This window comes from Apium graveolens, chromosome 11 (assembly GCF_009905375.1).
Source record: "Apium graveolens cultivar Ventura chromosome 11, ASM990537v1, whole genome shotgun sequence".
NCBI classification, from domain to species: domain Eukaryota; kingdom Viridiplantae; phylum Streptophyta; class Magnoliopsida; order Apiales; family Apiaceae; genus Apium; species Apium graveolens.
Genome location: NC_133657.1, coordinates 25,730,103 through 25,745,506, shown reverse-complemented (window position 1 = coordinate 25,745,506; position 15,404 = coordinate 25,730,103). Strand labels below are relative to the sequence as shown.

The 15,404-nt window shown below is 38.4% G+C and overlaps 2 protein-coding genes across 2 annotated transcripts; both read left to right on the top strand.

Annotated features, from left to right (window-relative positions):
* The first annotated feature begins 10,001 nt into the window (after window positions 1-10,001).
* LOC141695415 (uncharacterized) lies at window positions 10,002-11,150 on the top strand. Its single transcript, XM_074499662.1, has one exon. The coding sequence runs from the start codon at window positions 10,002-10,004 to the stop codon at window positions 11,148-11,150; it is 1,149 nt and encodes a 382-aa protein (XP_074355763.1).
* A 2,961-nt stretch (window positions 11,151-14,111) lies between these two features.
* LOC141695414 (uncharacterized) lies at window positions 14,112-14,483 on the top strand. The gene has a single exon (XM_074499661.1). The coding sequence runs from the start codon at window positions 14,112-14,114 to the stop codon at window positions 14,481-14,483; it is 372 nt and encodes a 123-aa protein (XP_074355762.1).
* Window positions 14,484-15,404: the final 921 nt, after the last annotated feature.

The following is a 15,404-nucleotide window of genomic DNA, read 5'->3' as shown; positions in this document are numbered from 1 at the left end:
CGATCACCCAGCCGTAGCCTTTCTATCGGGGTGTTCTGGATAGTGTTGCAAAAATATCCAAACTGGATAATTAACTCTTTTCGGAAGTTTTCCGCCCCAGGAAGACAACTTACGATGATCAGTCGCTGTAGTACAACCTCACAATTTTCTACATGTAGAGGAGAATAGTCGAATTTACTTGTCGACCGAACACTAGACTCATAACGAATGGACCTTCTCAGCGGAACTTCTGGACCATTTGGGCCAATAAAATAAGGCTGGGCTAGCACCACTCGATCACTTACGCCACTCCTAGTTCAGATAAAATCCATGACTCTGAAACATAAAGCTCATCTCCCCTTTCCCCAAGTGGAAACTTGTTGATACGGCTCCACCAAGAAGCTTTATCTAGATGGAAAGGAAAACTCACCAATATTTTCCATGCGATGCCCGTTAATGGATAAAACTTGATCCAATAATTTACATCCCGAATGTTGGGTAAGTAATCAAAAAACTCTTTTATCAAAACAACAACCTCGTTGCGAATATAAAAATATATCATGGAGTCGGATCCCTCGGATTTTTGAGAGAATATTTAAATCCCCTTCGAAAGGAATATCTTAAATTTGAAAACAATTTTTGGGATCCGCTCTAACTTTTAAAACCATTTTGAAGACTTGAAAACATTTTTGAACATGTTTGAGGTAAGGATGATTTAATAAAATAAACCAGTTCCAAAATATTAGAAGAATATCTGAATATTATTCTTTAAATAATATTACAATAAGTAATAGATTTTATAAAAATAAATGAAGTAAAAGTTTTGAAACTAATACTTGAAACAAATAATAATAAACAAAAGTTATACTTATACGAAAGTAAAATCTTTATTTGAATAATCGAAAATAAGGTTTAAGTATTATTCAAAACTATATAATAAACCTTATCCGATTAATAGTAATAGAAAACTATATATATAATATACTCGGGAACATCGCCTCCCGGTTTAAGAAAAATGTTCAACTTTGGGTTCCCTATACTAAGGATATACGCAGAATGCTGTTTATCACTAGCATAGGTAATATGTAGCTCGTAAGCTCTAATTTAAAAACAGTTGAACTTTAAATCGAAATATCTCATTTCAAAACATGCATGCAATATATATATATATATATATATATATATATATATTACCAACATACTTCCCAAAACATACATGCATATATATATATATTGCAAGATTTTGCAAACAATACTTATGCAATTATCTCAAGATAACGCATATATATATAACATCACAACAACAGTAATATGAGTAGAAAACTTGTCTAAGTGTTCCGGGGTAGAATTACGCTTAGAGTGGGTCCGGTAAACTATGAACAACAACATAAGTCGGAATTATTTCTCGGTCGTTTAAGAAACTAAACTTCACTCATGCATACCCTAACGCTCGTTTCTACGCTTAAGGATTTACATTAGTCGCTCGAGTACCCTCGGCTCCACCATTTTTATAAAATTGATCTTTAAACATTTTAAGGCGAATCCTTCGTGAGGACTTTATAAACTACATAATCAACTTTAGATAAATGTTTCGTATTTTTAGAAGCCTTTTAGGGGCCTTAAAACATGGTCTCAAAGTAACTCGAGGGGTAGGGGTTCGTTTGCGAAATGTCGTTACTTAAAATGGTCATTTCTCCTAAACAGTAAATCGGATTAAAGCGAACCACATATCAAAATGAAAATTAAATCATACAATATCTAAGAATGGAAATGATGAGTTCATAACAGTGGGTGTTCGGGAACAAAAGCTAAGCACAAAAACAGTTTCTAGGAAAGCGGGCATTACGACGACTATACTTTTAGCGATTCCCAAATTTTACCATACCAAAATACACCAAACCAACTACCAATAAACAATAACTTAAGATCCATATCTAGGCTACTGATTTCAGTCAAAATAATCTCAAGAATCTCAATCCAAACAGATATTATACCATCTTCATAATCAACTAAACTACTTAACAATCAAAGCTCAAATCATGCTTAAACATTCAAACAACTACTCATCCATCCAAACTATCTTAAAAATCAAGCAAACAAACTTAGTACTAAAGGTTTAGAAGCTTTATACCTTTCTTTTAGGGTGGAAAGTTCCTAGGATGTCTGAAAGAACCTTGATCTATCCTTATACAACCTTGATCTTGTAAATAAAATCAAGAAATATAAAGTTATAATTTGAAAACACTATTCACCCTAAACTTTGGTGAATTAAAAGCTATGAAATGCTTGAAATCAAGAGCTCAAAATCATACCAAAGCTAAGTTATGAAATTTAGAATCCATAGAAACAAACCTTGAGATTTATGCTTAAGTGGAGCTAGGGTTTTGAATTTTTCTTCCTAGTTTTTCTAAGAGAAAACGAGAGCAAATGGTGGGAGGAGGGAGAAGAAGAACGCTTCTTTGCTTGGTTACTTGGTATTTGTGCAATGAATGGTTGGTTATTGCATAATCTTAGTTAATTAAGTGGTTAAAACACTTGGTCCATAATCAATCTTGCATTAATATCTTTTCCAATGTTTACATCATCATGCTTGCATCATTTCCTTGCCACTTATTCAATTCTTATGGTTTGATGACATCATATTTCTTTAATCCTCTTAATTAGTGCTTAATTGCTTGATAAAGCTCCTTATTATTTGCATAAGCTTCATCCTTGGTCTCTTATTTATTTTACGGTTCTCTTAATTCTCGTTCTCATTGTTCATTTGAGGGATCATATCAGGGATCTTATTACTTAGGCTTCCCTAACCTTTCTTAATATTTTCTATTTCTTTAATGATACTTTGTTATAATCCTTAAATTGAATTACTTTTGATCATGTTACCTTATACTCAATTCTTTCGATATTTGGTGGATTTTCGGGAAAAATCAACGTGTTCGAATTCGAATTCTGACGACCTTTACATACACTCATTTACTTTATGGAATACTAATACGATCTCAGAATTTTCATAACAGTGCTCCTATATTGTGTGGTATGATAATTTTTCTTAATCAGCACCATTAGCAAAAAGTTACTATTCATCAGATTTTCAAAAATTTCCGAAAATCGGGGTTATTACATTTGGCTTTTAAACCCTTATGTTAGAGAATTTCCTTGCTAGGTAAGCCATTGACTGGTCCCTCTCATCCATTTCATTAAGGGTATAGAATTCATCCCCCTCTAACTCTAATATGACTTGCTTCTGTGGTTCCTTATTTTTCTGCTCTACAGCTTGAACAACTGGTGTCTAAGCTTCTAGTTCATCTTCAGATGTTTTGCTGTCATTGGCTACCAAGGCACTTGATCCTTCAACAACATGCCCTTGACCAGCTCATAATGACTCTCTCTGTAATATTTCCAGCTCACAGGTCTTCAAGATACCATACAAGACTTCAAGAGTCATTCTGCTTAAATCTTTTTCTTCTCTAATAGCAGATATCTTTTGTTCCAAATAATCAGGAAGGGTGAGCAAGAATTTAAGGTTGACCACTTCAGCTTCATAATACTTGTCTTGAAGCTGCAAATCATTTATCAGCTTATTGAACCTTTCAAAAACTTCAGTTATACTTTCCTTAGATTTAGCCATAAAACCTTCATACTGTGATACCAAGATCCTTCTTTAATTAGATCTAAACTCTTCTGTTCCCTCACAAAGTATTTCTATTTTCTCCCAGAGCTGTTTAATAGACTCACAGTTGATAATGTTATTGTGCATTACATTATCAAGAGACTCAATCAATATGAGTTGTAAGCTGCTATCCAATGAAACCTTTTCCTTTTCAAGCTGTGTGTAGGTTAAGGGATCTTTAGGTGAAAAATGTGTAGGTATGACCATGTCTCCATCTGTAGATTCGGGAACCCTTCCATAGGAATGAAAGGTCCATTTTTGAGAATATGAATGTACATAGGGTTGGCCATCTTTATGAACATCATTTTCTTCTTCCATAGTGTGTAGTTGATCTTGTCAAAGACAGGTATCTTGATACTTCTTAATTTCTGAGCACTCATTCTTCCAGATCTTTATCTGTTTACTTTCAGATTTTTCTCTGATACCACTTGTTAGATATTGAGTGCAGTGAAATATAACACAAAGGCGGGGTGAATGTGTTTATTGGATTTTAATTATCTTTTGAAAGTGTTTGGCTTAGGTTGAACAAAGAAAATATGAATTTATGGAGATAAATTATATGACAATAAACACACAGAATAATTTATCAAAAACTCACTTAACTGTATTTATCAAGTTTGTTTTGCTACAAATCTGTGCTTTTAGAAATAAGAACTCAACTACAAATCTTCAGAGAGAATACAAGATTTTCTAGATCTGTTTTGTTACATCTAAACTAAGGACCCGTGCATGCTTTATAGACTAACAACACGGATTTACAAAACTTGCACTAAAATGTACTAACACAGTTTCTAAAGCAACCTTGTCTATATCCTTTTCCGGTATTAGCAAATTTATGCAGAATCTTGTAGGTCTGCGACCATCCTTTGTCTAGTGAATCTTGGCCCTTGATCTTGTATTCTTCAAGCTGCTTTTATATTTTTTCCAATTCAGTGAATGAACTGTTTGTTGACTGATAATCTTGAATCTTGAACTTGTCTGGATTCTGAATTATGAGATAGGTTTTTGAGGTCTCCTTTTTTCTTGTAGAGAAGTGACATATCGATAAGTGAAATGACTTATCGATATCTCGAGTTCTCGATATATATAAATGACTTGTCGAGGTCTCTAGTTCTCGATATGTAGAATAACTTGTCGACATCTCTAGTTCTTGATATAGTCTTTTGACTTGTCGACATCTTGAGTTCTCTACATAAAGATTTTTGACTTGTCGATATCTCTAGATCTCTACAAGAAAAAATGACTTGTCGATATCTCCATTTCTCTATATAGACATTTTGACTTGTCGATCTCTGAGATCTCTACATGTAGGTTGACTTTTTGATATCTCATGGGACTTCACGATATGTCATTTTGGACTTCTCGACATACTTCTCGATATCCCATGATATGTGACTTGTCGATATCTGACTTGGAACATTGTTTCTAGAATAGTTTTGTTCAAATTCAAGCTGCTACACTTCTCTCTGAGGCATGATCAGGTTTTGATCTTTTTCCAGAGTTTATTCCTTAGCTTGAAGTCTGTTAATAGAAAAATCCCCCAGTCTAATCTACTAAATATTTTTACAGAATTAAGGAATACAATTACAAAATACAAATATAGATTATCATACAACTTAACCTTATGGCTGTCAATATGACTTAGTTTTGTTTTAGTTTTTTATATACATGCATGTCTTGCACAACATATACGAAACACAAACTTTTGATAAAATTTCTTATTCTTATTCGATACATATGATACACATAACACATAAAACAACAATTCTAAATACATAATCCATACCACGACCACTACAACCCGGTGATAATGGTCCTAAATTTTCAGAAAACTGTCACTACAATCTGGTGACTACGGTCCTAAGTTCTTTTTCGATATTTTCACAAACCATGGCATAAATCAGAGATCTAAAATTATCGCCTATACACCACACATACACCTCGAAATATAGTCTATAACACATAATACTTTCAAATATATCATCACTTAGCCAATGTTTTGATCATCAAATATATACACATAACACACAATTTTGAAAACACTAGCAAGATCGATCGAAAATTTACCTCAAATTCTGACTAGATTTGATTTTACCCTTCTTACCCTCTAAACGATATTTTCTTGGAAAACACGAAACAAGAATGTTGTAGAGAACGAAAAGACCTTTCCGAAAAATCCAGAATCAATAAATTCTGACTTATGATGAATTTTTTATGTATTTTACAAGACTGCTGATTTTCATTGAAAAAGACCTACGAATTTTAATATAAATAACAAGGAAGTCAAATAGAGTGTATTTATAACGATACAAAACTCTCTTTCTTAACCTATAAGTTATTCGTATTCAAGTCTAATCCAAATTCTAGGAACATAAATGTAATTCAATTTTAAATCCTAATCTTAATCAAATTTTAATCCCTTTTTCAAAATCCTATTATTATTATTCCAAAAATTATGGGATATTATATACTACCCTCCCTAAAAGAATTTGGTCCTCAAATTCACAACAATTCTATACGTCCACGCCCTTTAATCTCCTATTGGTCTAACTAAAACTATGGTCCACATGAACGCATCCAAGAGAATTTACAAGTCCCATAACTAATACACTCTGAAGGACAGTCTACTCTGATACCAACTGTAACAACCTGAATTTTTAGACTAATAATTCTAAGTACACAACTTAAATAAGGCACATTCTTTTATTCGAAAATCCAAAATATTACGAAGGACAAAACAACGGTCAAACTCATTAAATCTAAAAATCATAAAATTGGAGACGGAGCTTCACATATCTGATAAATAAATGTCTAACAAATAATCAAATTTATACTATAACAATGATAATCTTTATTCAAAAACAGATAGCACAAAAATCCAAACAGTTCACATCCTTAGCTTCAAAAAGCCCAAACCTGAAATAATTAAAACAATGAGCTGCAAAACCCAGAAAGTAACCATTGTATGACGGATCCAAAATATTATATTCAATAAGTTCAAAAACTCTAAATTTCTAAATCGATCAAATAATTTTTAACAGAACAAAAATATTTTATTCCCACAATTCCAAATTATGGTCGCATTATGCATGTGACACGGCTCTATAATTCGATGATTCGATGGGGCCATTTTGCGCCCTCGTTAAGACAAACTTAACTAGGCATCTATTTGTTCCGGAACGTGCGTAGAACTAGTTCTATGTTCTATATATCACACTACCCAGTGATTGGGTTCTTAATTCGATGCATAATCTAAAACCGGGGGAATTGTAACAAAATTATTTTCTAAATTCTATTTTCGATATTACAACTTTTCAGAAATAAAATCGATCGAATATATATATTTCAAAAATAGAACAGATTTAATAATTTAAGTGAGCACCGAAAAGTCACTTACCTCAAAAGAGACAATAAACACGATAATGAACACGAACAGGCCCTAAATATAATTTAAATAAAAAAAGTAATTAATTAGTTATCTTGCACATGAACCAGACACGTAGTAAATTGTGATAATGCATGTACATAATGCATCTACATTAATTCTAATTAATGATTCATGGCAAGACTAACGTTGCTGACCAAATTAATGTTTAAATGGACACGGTAGATCATCACAAAAGGGTACATGTCAAACTTATGTTTATATTATTATAATTATTATTATAACAATAAACAAGTAATCATGATTTAAACATCACACGTGATCATAACTTAAATTAACACAGTGTGTGATTCTACTACTTACCTACTTAATCATATTTATAATTCCACATAGCACATTTAACAATAATTAATATAAATTTTTTAATGAAATTAAGAGAAATAATATTTAGTTAACAAACATAAAATATAATAATTTTTAAAATAGATATTACGAATTATTAGTTAAATCTATAATATGGAATTAATCTATTATATATCTTAGCGACTCGCGGACATCGGGATAAGATCCTCAAATAACAAAGTGATCATGTTATCAAATTACAAATCATGTCTTGTTATTAAATAAAAAGAAGTGCGACTGGACTCAATAATCAGTGTGGCTCATAACACTCGCATAATATATATGTATATACATATATGATAGCACATTAATTTAATTTTTAGCATGCACAGAACAACTATTGCATACATATTTTATAAACAAATATTGAATCATACAAAAATGGCAGACATATGATCATATATATCAAGTTCACATTAACGACCCATTAACCAAATAACATATAAACAGTACATGTATAGCTCAACTGGAAGCAAACATGTAAGCAAGAAGAGACGTACCTCTTGAAATGAATTTCTGTACAAATACTTTTATTATCTAATTGGGTTCTTATATAGGCACAAAACCTCAATTAATAAGGTATTTTGAAACTTGGTCCTAAAGTTTCTACAACTTCTCTAAGTAATTTTTAAAATTAAATTATTCTATACACATAAATACTAAATTGAAAAGATTTCGATTTTCTAAAATATTCTCACACTTCTTTTCACAAATAACAATCTTATCTCAAACTAAATAACTTGCACAAAAAGTTTTTAGAATATTCTAAATAAAAATATTATCTATTGTTATCTAAATAAAGTAATATCTAATATCTAATAAAAAGTAAAATAAAAAATCAGGGATTTTACAATATTATTTATTCGGCCTAAAACAAAATAATCACCAGAGCTAAAATAAAATATAAAACAAATTAAATATAATTACTTGGATTTGGTTGATATAACGAGTCTGAGACTTTTTTCTTTTTTTTTTTGAACAAAAAACCAATCTCATTACTCATTAACAAACATAAATTAAAAGAGCCTCCAACACATGTTGACGCGGAGGAGACAAAAATCTCAAGGTAGCTATTAGACTCACAAGGAATACGAGCTAATAAATGAGCTGACTTATTTTCTAATCGACTGACATGATAAACACTAACCATATTCTACTGATGCGGACCACTCTATTACACTCTTCAAAAATATGTCTGTTGGTTATAGGCCCAACAGGGCCCATTGAACGAAGACCCAATATGCGGTTAAGCTACTGGGCCGAAGGACCTCCAGGTCCGCGAAGCGAAGGCCCACGAAAGCCCAGACCAAGGCCCACTACTCGCAGACCATTGGACAGAACAAGGGACATAACGCCCCCTTTTCACTCCCTCCTTAATGATTTGTAACGGCTGGACATTCAAGGCAGAATTGGGTATAAAAACCCTTGTGAAGTAAGACAAAATATAGACACATTCTCTCGTAAACACTCTGCTTTTCTTGTATTATTACCCTATTCTTACAGCCAGATTCTGATTTTCACACCGGAGGTGAATCGGGGCTATAAACCCTCGCATTCTCTTCACTTTCGGGTACTGCCGAAGCCACCTTCAATCCAGCCGAAGCCGGTTCAAGTGACCGAAAGGATCTGGGCGTAACATTTGGCGCTGTCTGTGGGAAATACGAGAGTTACAAGTTGAGAACGAGACTATGACAGAAACAATTCATGAACATTCACCGCCGCCTGGTTTCACCGACAAAGGACGACCGTCCTCCCTAATCGAAGAGGACGGGGTTATTACGTTAACCCCTGAAGAACAGGCCTTACTCCTAAAGATCCGGGCAGAAAAGGCCGTGGAGAAGGGTAAGGCCAAAGTTGATCAAGTTGACAAGGAAGCGAAAGCGCGAGCCAAGAAAAGAGAAGCTGATGCGCTCCGGTTGAAGGCCCTGCAACTGCAAAGGGAGGAAATTGAACTGCAAGAACGAACCTTGAGGGAAGCGATGCGGGCCGACGAGACCGGCAGAGCGAATAAAGATACGTAGGGCGTATGACGAAGAAGATGAGGCTGACTCTGATTCGCATCCCCGAAGGAAGAGGGCTAAGCAACCTTACTCTTCTGATTCAGATGAGGAGCCCGATGGATCCCGCCTCAGGCTCTATCGCTTAGAGAAGGCCATGTTCGGTGATAGGAGGCCCGATCGAGAACCTGTTGTAACACAAGAGATTGAGCTGTACCGACCCCCTCCGGGTGAAGAGAGACAATTCCCCAAGATGAGCGAGTTCAACGGGAAGGGAGACCCCGAGGACCACTGTGAAAAGTATAAACTCCTGATGGTTGGGATGGGCCACAACGATATCATGCTGTGCAAAATGTTCAAGACTTATCTCAAAGGGTCTGCTTCGATGTGGTACAAATCCCTGAAACCTCGGTCCATCGGGTCTTACGAGTAGTTGAAGAGGAAATTCTTAAAGTACTACTCGCACCTATGCCGAAAGGCGAAGGATACCGAAGCCTTGGTCCACTGTCGGCAAAGGGCGAATGAAGAGCTGGGAGATTATCTCGCTCGGTTCAAGGAAGAAGCGGGGATGGTCACTAATCTGGATAAAATCAAAGCAATGGGCTTCCTAATGGCGGGGCTAGACCCCTATAAAGGTAAAAAGATTCGCTCATCTCTTTACGATTTTCCCCCAAAATCCCTAAATGATATATATGTAAGAGGTGAGAATATTCGCCGAAAGATGGAAAGTATTGGAGGATATAAAGAATCAAAAAGGGACGACAGATCAAAGCGAGCCGACATATATGAGGGCTCAAGATCAGGATCTGACCGGAGGGATAGCAGGAAAGAAGGAAGGAAAGAAACGGATCGTGGGGCCGAAGGACGTCGAGATAGAGATTCGGCCGTGTTCACTCCTTTGAATGTGCCGATCTCCAAGATTCTCCATGAGATAAAGGGCAAGCCAGAGTTTGTTCGCCCCGCCAAGATGAAGGTCCCAAACCACAAGAAAACCCCCGATAAACACTGCGACTATCACAGGGACAAGGGGCATAACACTGATGAATGCTATCACCTCAAAAAGCTCATTGAGCGCATGATCAAAGACGGCGAGCTTAATCAGTTCGTCCGAGATCTGAGAGATAGGTTGGGGTCGAAGGAGAACCAAGAGGAGGAAGTAGAGGCCGATGAGCCAGAGCGAAGGGACAGTATAAGGGGCGAAGTAAAAACTATATCCGGGGGAAGCATCCTGGATAAGGATAGCAAGACAGCGAAGAAGAAGTATGCCCGACAGGTGTACAATCTGTATCAATTCGGACAGGAAAAGCCCCACATGCCCATGACCTTCAGCACTGAAGATTACGAGGATGTCATTCGCCCGCACGAGGACCCTCTAATCATCAATCACATCATCGGGCAGAACAAGATATGGAAAGTGATGGTGGATACAGGCAGCTCGGCCAATATACTGTTCCACAAAACCTACTGCAAGAGGAACTTGGCGGGAGAGCAACTAGAGCCCTGTAACGAGGCCCCCCTTTACGCCATCGGAGGACATCCTATTCAGTTCGAAGGAACGATTACTCTTCCGGTCCTCCTGGGCAAGTTGTCGTATACCGTCGAGAAGCTGGTGAAGTTCTATGTGGTTCGGATTGAAAGCCCATACAATGCAATATTTGGCAGGCCCTTCTTATCAACCTTTGAAGCAGTGGAGTCTATACCCCACCTCAAACTCTAGTTCCCAACTAAAAAAGGGGTAGGAGAAATGAGGGGCGATCAGAAAACCGCCCGAATCATAATGCTCGAAGACCTTGAGAAGGATCAGGAATATGAAGGGCCAGATGGAACCGGGAAGAGGAAGCGGGCAGAATCCGAACCCAGCGGAAGCCGGGAAACATTGAACATCGAGCTGGAAAAATTTGGGGCTGATCTCTCGAGCCCAATTTCCGAACCCGCAGCAGATCTGAAGGCAAAAGTAATAGCTGTTATCTATCAATACCATGATGTGTTCACCTGGGGGCCAGAAGATATGCCCGGATTGGATCCCAAGATGGCAACGCACTGCTTGAATGTGCAGCCCGAGGCCAAGCCGGTAAAATAAAAAAAGAGGACATTTGCAGTCGCACGACAGAAGGTAATAGAAGCCAAAGTGGAAAAATTGTTAGAAGCCAAATTTATCGAGGAGATCGAGTATCCTGACTGGCTAGCCAATGTGGTGGTTGTGAAAAAGTCGAATGGGAAATGGAGGATGTGCGTGGATTACACGGATCTCAATAAGGCATGTCCGAAGGATCACTACCCCTTGCCTAACATCGACCAACTGATAGACGCAACGACAGGATATGAGGTACTTAGTTTTTTGGACGCTTTTTCTGGTTATCATCAAATTGCTATGAATGATAGGGATGTGCCCAAGACAGCGTTCATAAATCTGAAGGGGACTTATGCTTATATTAAAATGCCCTTCGGACTGAAGAACGCTGGAGCCACATTCCAGCGAATGGTGAACAAGGTCTTTAAAGAGCAGATCGGAAGGAACATGGAAGCATACGTGGATGATATGATAGTAAAATCACTATTCCAAGATCATGCCGAAGACTTAAAGGAATGCTTCGAAACACTCCGAAAGAACAACATGAGGATCAATCCGAACAAATGTACCTTCGGAGTCTCTAGTGGAAAGTTTCTCGGGTACATGGTCAGTGCCCGGGGAATAGAGGCGAACCCAGTAAAGATCGAAGCAGTAATCAATATGGAACCTCCCAAATGCATCAGAGATATACAGAAATTGACAGGCCGGCTCGCCGCCCTTCGGCGTTTTATTTCCCGGTCAGCCGAGAAAGCACTTCCCTTCTTCGCCGTGCTCAAAGGGTCAAAGAATTTTGAGTGGGGGCCCGAATGCCAAAAGGCGTTCGAAGAAGTAAACGAATATTTGACGAAGACACCACTCTTGATGAGGCCCGATCCGAATGAAACTCTTCAGCTTTATCTAGTTGTGTCCGACAGAACTCCGGGGCCCGTCCATGTGAAAAACTATGAAGGTAATCAACATCCCGTGTTCAACGTGTCCCATGTCCTCAAGGATGCGGAGACAGGGTACCCCAATGCCGAGAAATTCGCATATGGGTTGGTTATGGCCTCCCAAAAATTGCGACATTATCTCCAAGGTCGGACGGTCCAAGTTGTCACCAGCCAGCCTCTGAAGTAGATTTTGACTAGGCCCGAAGCCTCTGGAAGAGTCGTAGCATGGTCCATCGAACTCGGGGAATTCGATCTCGAGTACGTTCCCCGAACGGCAATTAAGGCCCAGGCTTTGGCCGACTTCATAGTTGAACGCACATTCTCGGGCCCGAAGGATCTTTCACATGATGAACAACTAATCCAGATCCCAGGAAAGTGGAAGCTTTTTATAGATGGGTCGGTAGCCGGAAAAAAGTGTGGGGCCGGCTTGATCCTCTCCATCCCTGAAGGATTTGAGATATGCCAAGCCATAAGGTTTGACTTCCCTTTTACAAATAATGAGGCCGAATATGAGGCCCTCCTCGCAGGCATGAAGCTGGCCTGAAGCCTTGAGGCGAAACACCTAAGGGCCTTCAGCGAGTCCATGTTGGTCGTGAAACACTTCACGGTGGAGTATGAACGAAGGGATCCCCGAAGGAAAGCCTATGCTGCCAAGGTACGTGATGCTTCTTTATCATTTGAAACCTTTGAACTAAGTGAAATTGGCAGAGAGAACAATTCTAGGGCAGATGCCCTTTCCAGGCTAGCTTCGGCCGAGACACAGAACTTAACTGGTTCTATTTACCTCACCGAAGCCAAGACGCCTTCGATCGAGAAGAAAGAATGTCGAGAAATTCACCAGGGGAGTGACTGGATGACCCCCCTCAGGAACTTTTTGGAAAAAGGCATTCTACCACCCGACCGAAAGGATGCGCTGTAAATTAAATACAGAGCATCGAACTACACAATAATCAATGGGTGAATGTATCGCCGATCAGTCAGTCAACCCCTTCTGCGCTGTTTGAACAACGAAGAACGGCAATAGGATTTGGAGGCAGTGCACGAAGGAATTTATGGCGAACACCTGGCTGGTCGGTCGCTCGCCTTTAAAATTCTCCGACAGGGATTCTTCTGGCCTACTCTGAGGGCCGACGCCAGCGACTATGCAAAAAGGTGTGTACAATGCCAGTTGTTCGCCACCGTCCCGAAACAGCCCCCAGAAGAAATGACCTCTGTACTAAGCCCAATTCCATTCGCTGTATGGGCCATGGACATAGTTGACATACTGCCCACTAGCACGAAGCAAGCGAAATACTGCATAATCACCATTGACTACATGACCAAATGGGTCGAAGCCCGTCCTCTATCAACCATAACCGAAGAAGCCGCAAAAAAGTTCTTCTTAGAACAGGTCATTCTCTGATTTGGCATTCCAAAAACATATATCTCAGATAATGGAACTCAGTTTATTGGAAACAAATTCCGAAAGTTTCTGCACCATTTCGGAATCGAACAGATGTTTAGCTCAGTCGCCCACCCGCAAGGAAATGGGGCAATCAAGGTAGCAAACAAAGTGATATTCTGAGGAATAAAAAAGAGGTTGGGCGAGGCAAAAGGAAGATGGGCGGAAGAACTCCCTTGGATCTTATGGGCCTACCGAACCACCCCCCGGACATCAACGGGAGAAACTCCTTTTAGAATGGCCTATGGAACCGAGGCCCTAGTTCCTGTTGAAGTGGGCTTGAAATCGTACCGAACTGAGACCTACAATGTGGAAACTAATAGCTTCGGGTTGAAGGCGAATGTAGACTTACTGGAGGAAGAGAGAGAAGCCGCACATCAAAGGAACATGAGGTATTTACTACAAGCGGCACAACACTACGACTCCAATGTGAAGAAAAGGTCCTTCGGAGTAGGAGACCTAGTCCTAAGAGAGTTGGTCGCATCCATGCCGGCCAAACAAGGAAAGCTTCAGCCTAACTGGGAAGGGCCCTATAAGGTGATCGAGGTCGTTCGTCCTGGAACCTATAAGCTTGAAACATTGTCAGGCGAAGCAATCAAAAACTATTGACACGCCAGTCACCTTCGAAAATTTTATCAGTAAGAAATTTCTTAAAAGTTTGTATTTGAATTATATGTGAAGAATGTAAACAATTTGACTAAATAAAGAGGCATTTCCTGTCAAATTTCTTTATTTATACGTGTTGTGGCCGCCCGAGTATTATCTGAGGGCGATCCCGAAGAAGATAAACCCCTCGGCCGCCGCCCTTGTCTAATTTGTTAATTGAAAGATATAAGGAGCAATCGCCCAAAACTCGAACATCACTACACTATTATGACAATTTGAAATTGGTAAACGTGAATTAAGGGCCTTAAGGGGCAATCCTGGGATAACGCCCTATCATTCGTCTTCCCTTAATCATTATTAAAAAGGCCTAAGGAACCCCTGTTCTGGGGTGATCAAAAGAAGAACATGGTCCTTCGGCCTCAATCAGGTAAAAATTAAACCCAAAACCAGGTTTAGGGGCGATCCCGAAGAAGACCTCCACTTGGACGAACGAACCATGACCTGCTGATCTAGGGGCAATCGCTGCAAGATCAGCACCCCTGTTCCTTCGCCTAAATTCAGTAAAAGGATTAACAGCCCGAACTCACCTTCGACCTTTAACCCTTGGGGCCGTAGGGGGTAGTAAGGCAGCAATTCATTAAGGTCATTAAGGCGAATGAATAAGCCAAAGATACGATTCATTTTTCATATTAAAATTGTTAAAATTGTTGAGGCAGAAAGCCGAAGATACAATTCATTAAGATCGTTAAGGCGAATGAATAAGCCGAAGATACGACTCATTTTATTCAAATTATTAAAATTGTTAAGGCGAAAGAAGCCAAAGATACAATTCGATAAGTTCGTTAAGGCAAATGAATAAGCCGAAGATACGATTCATTTTATTCAAATTTATTACGGTGAAAGAAGCCAAAGATACAATTCATT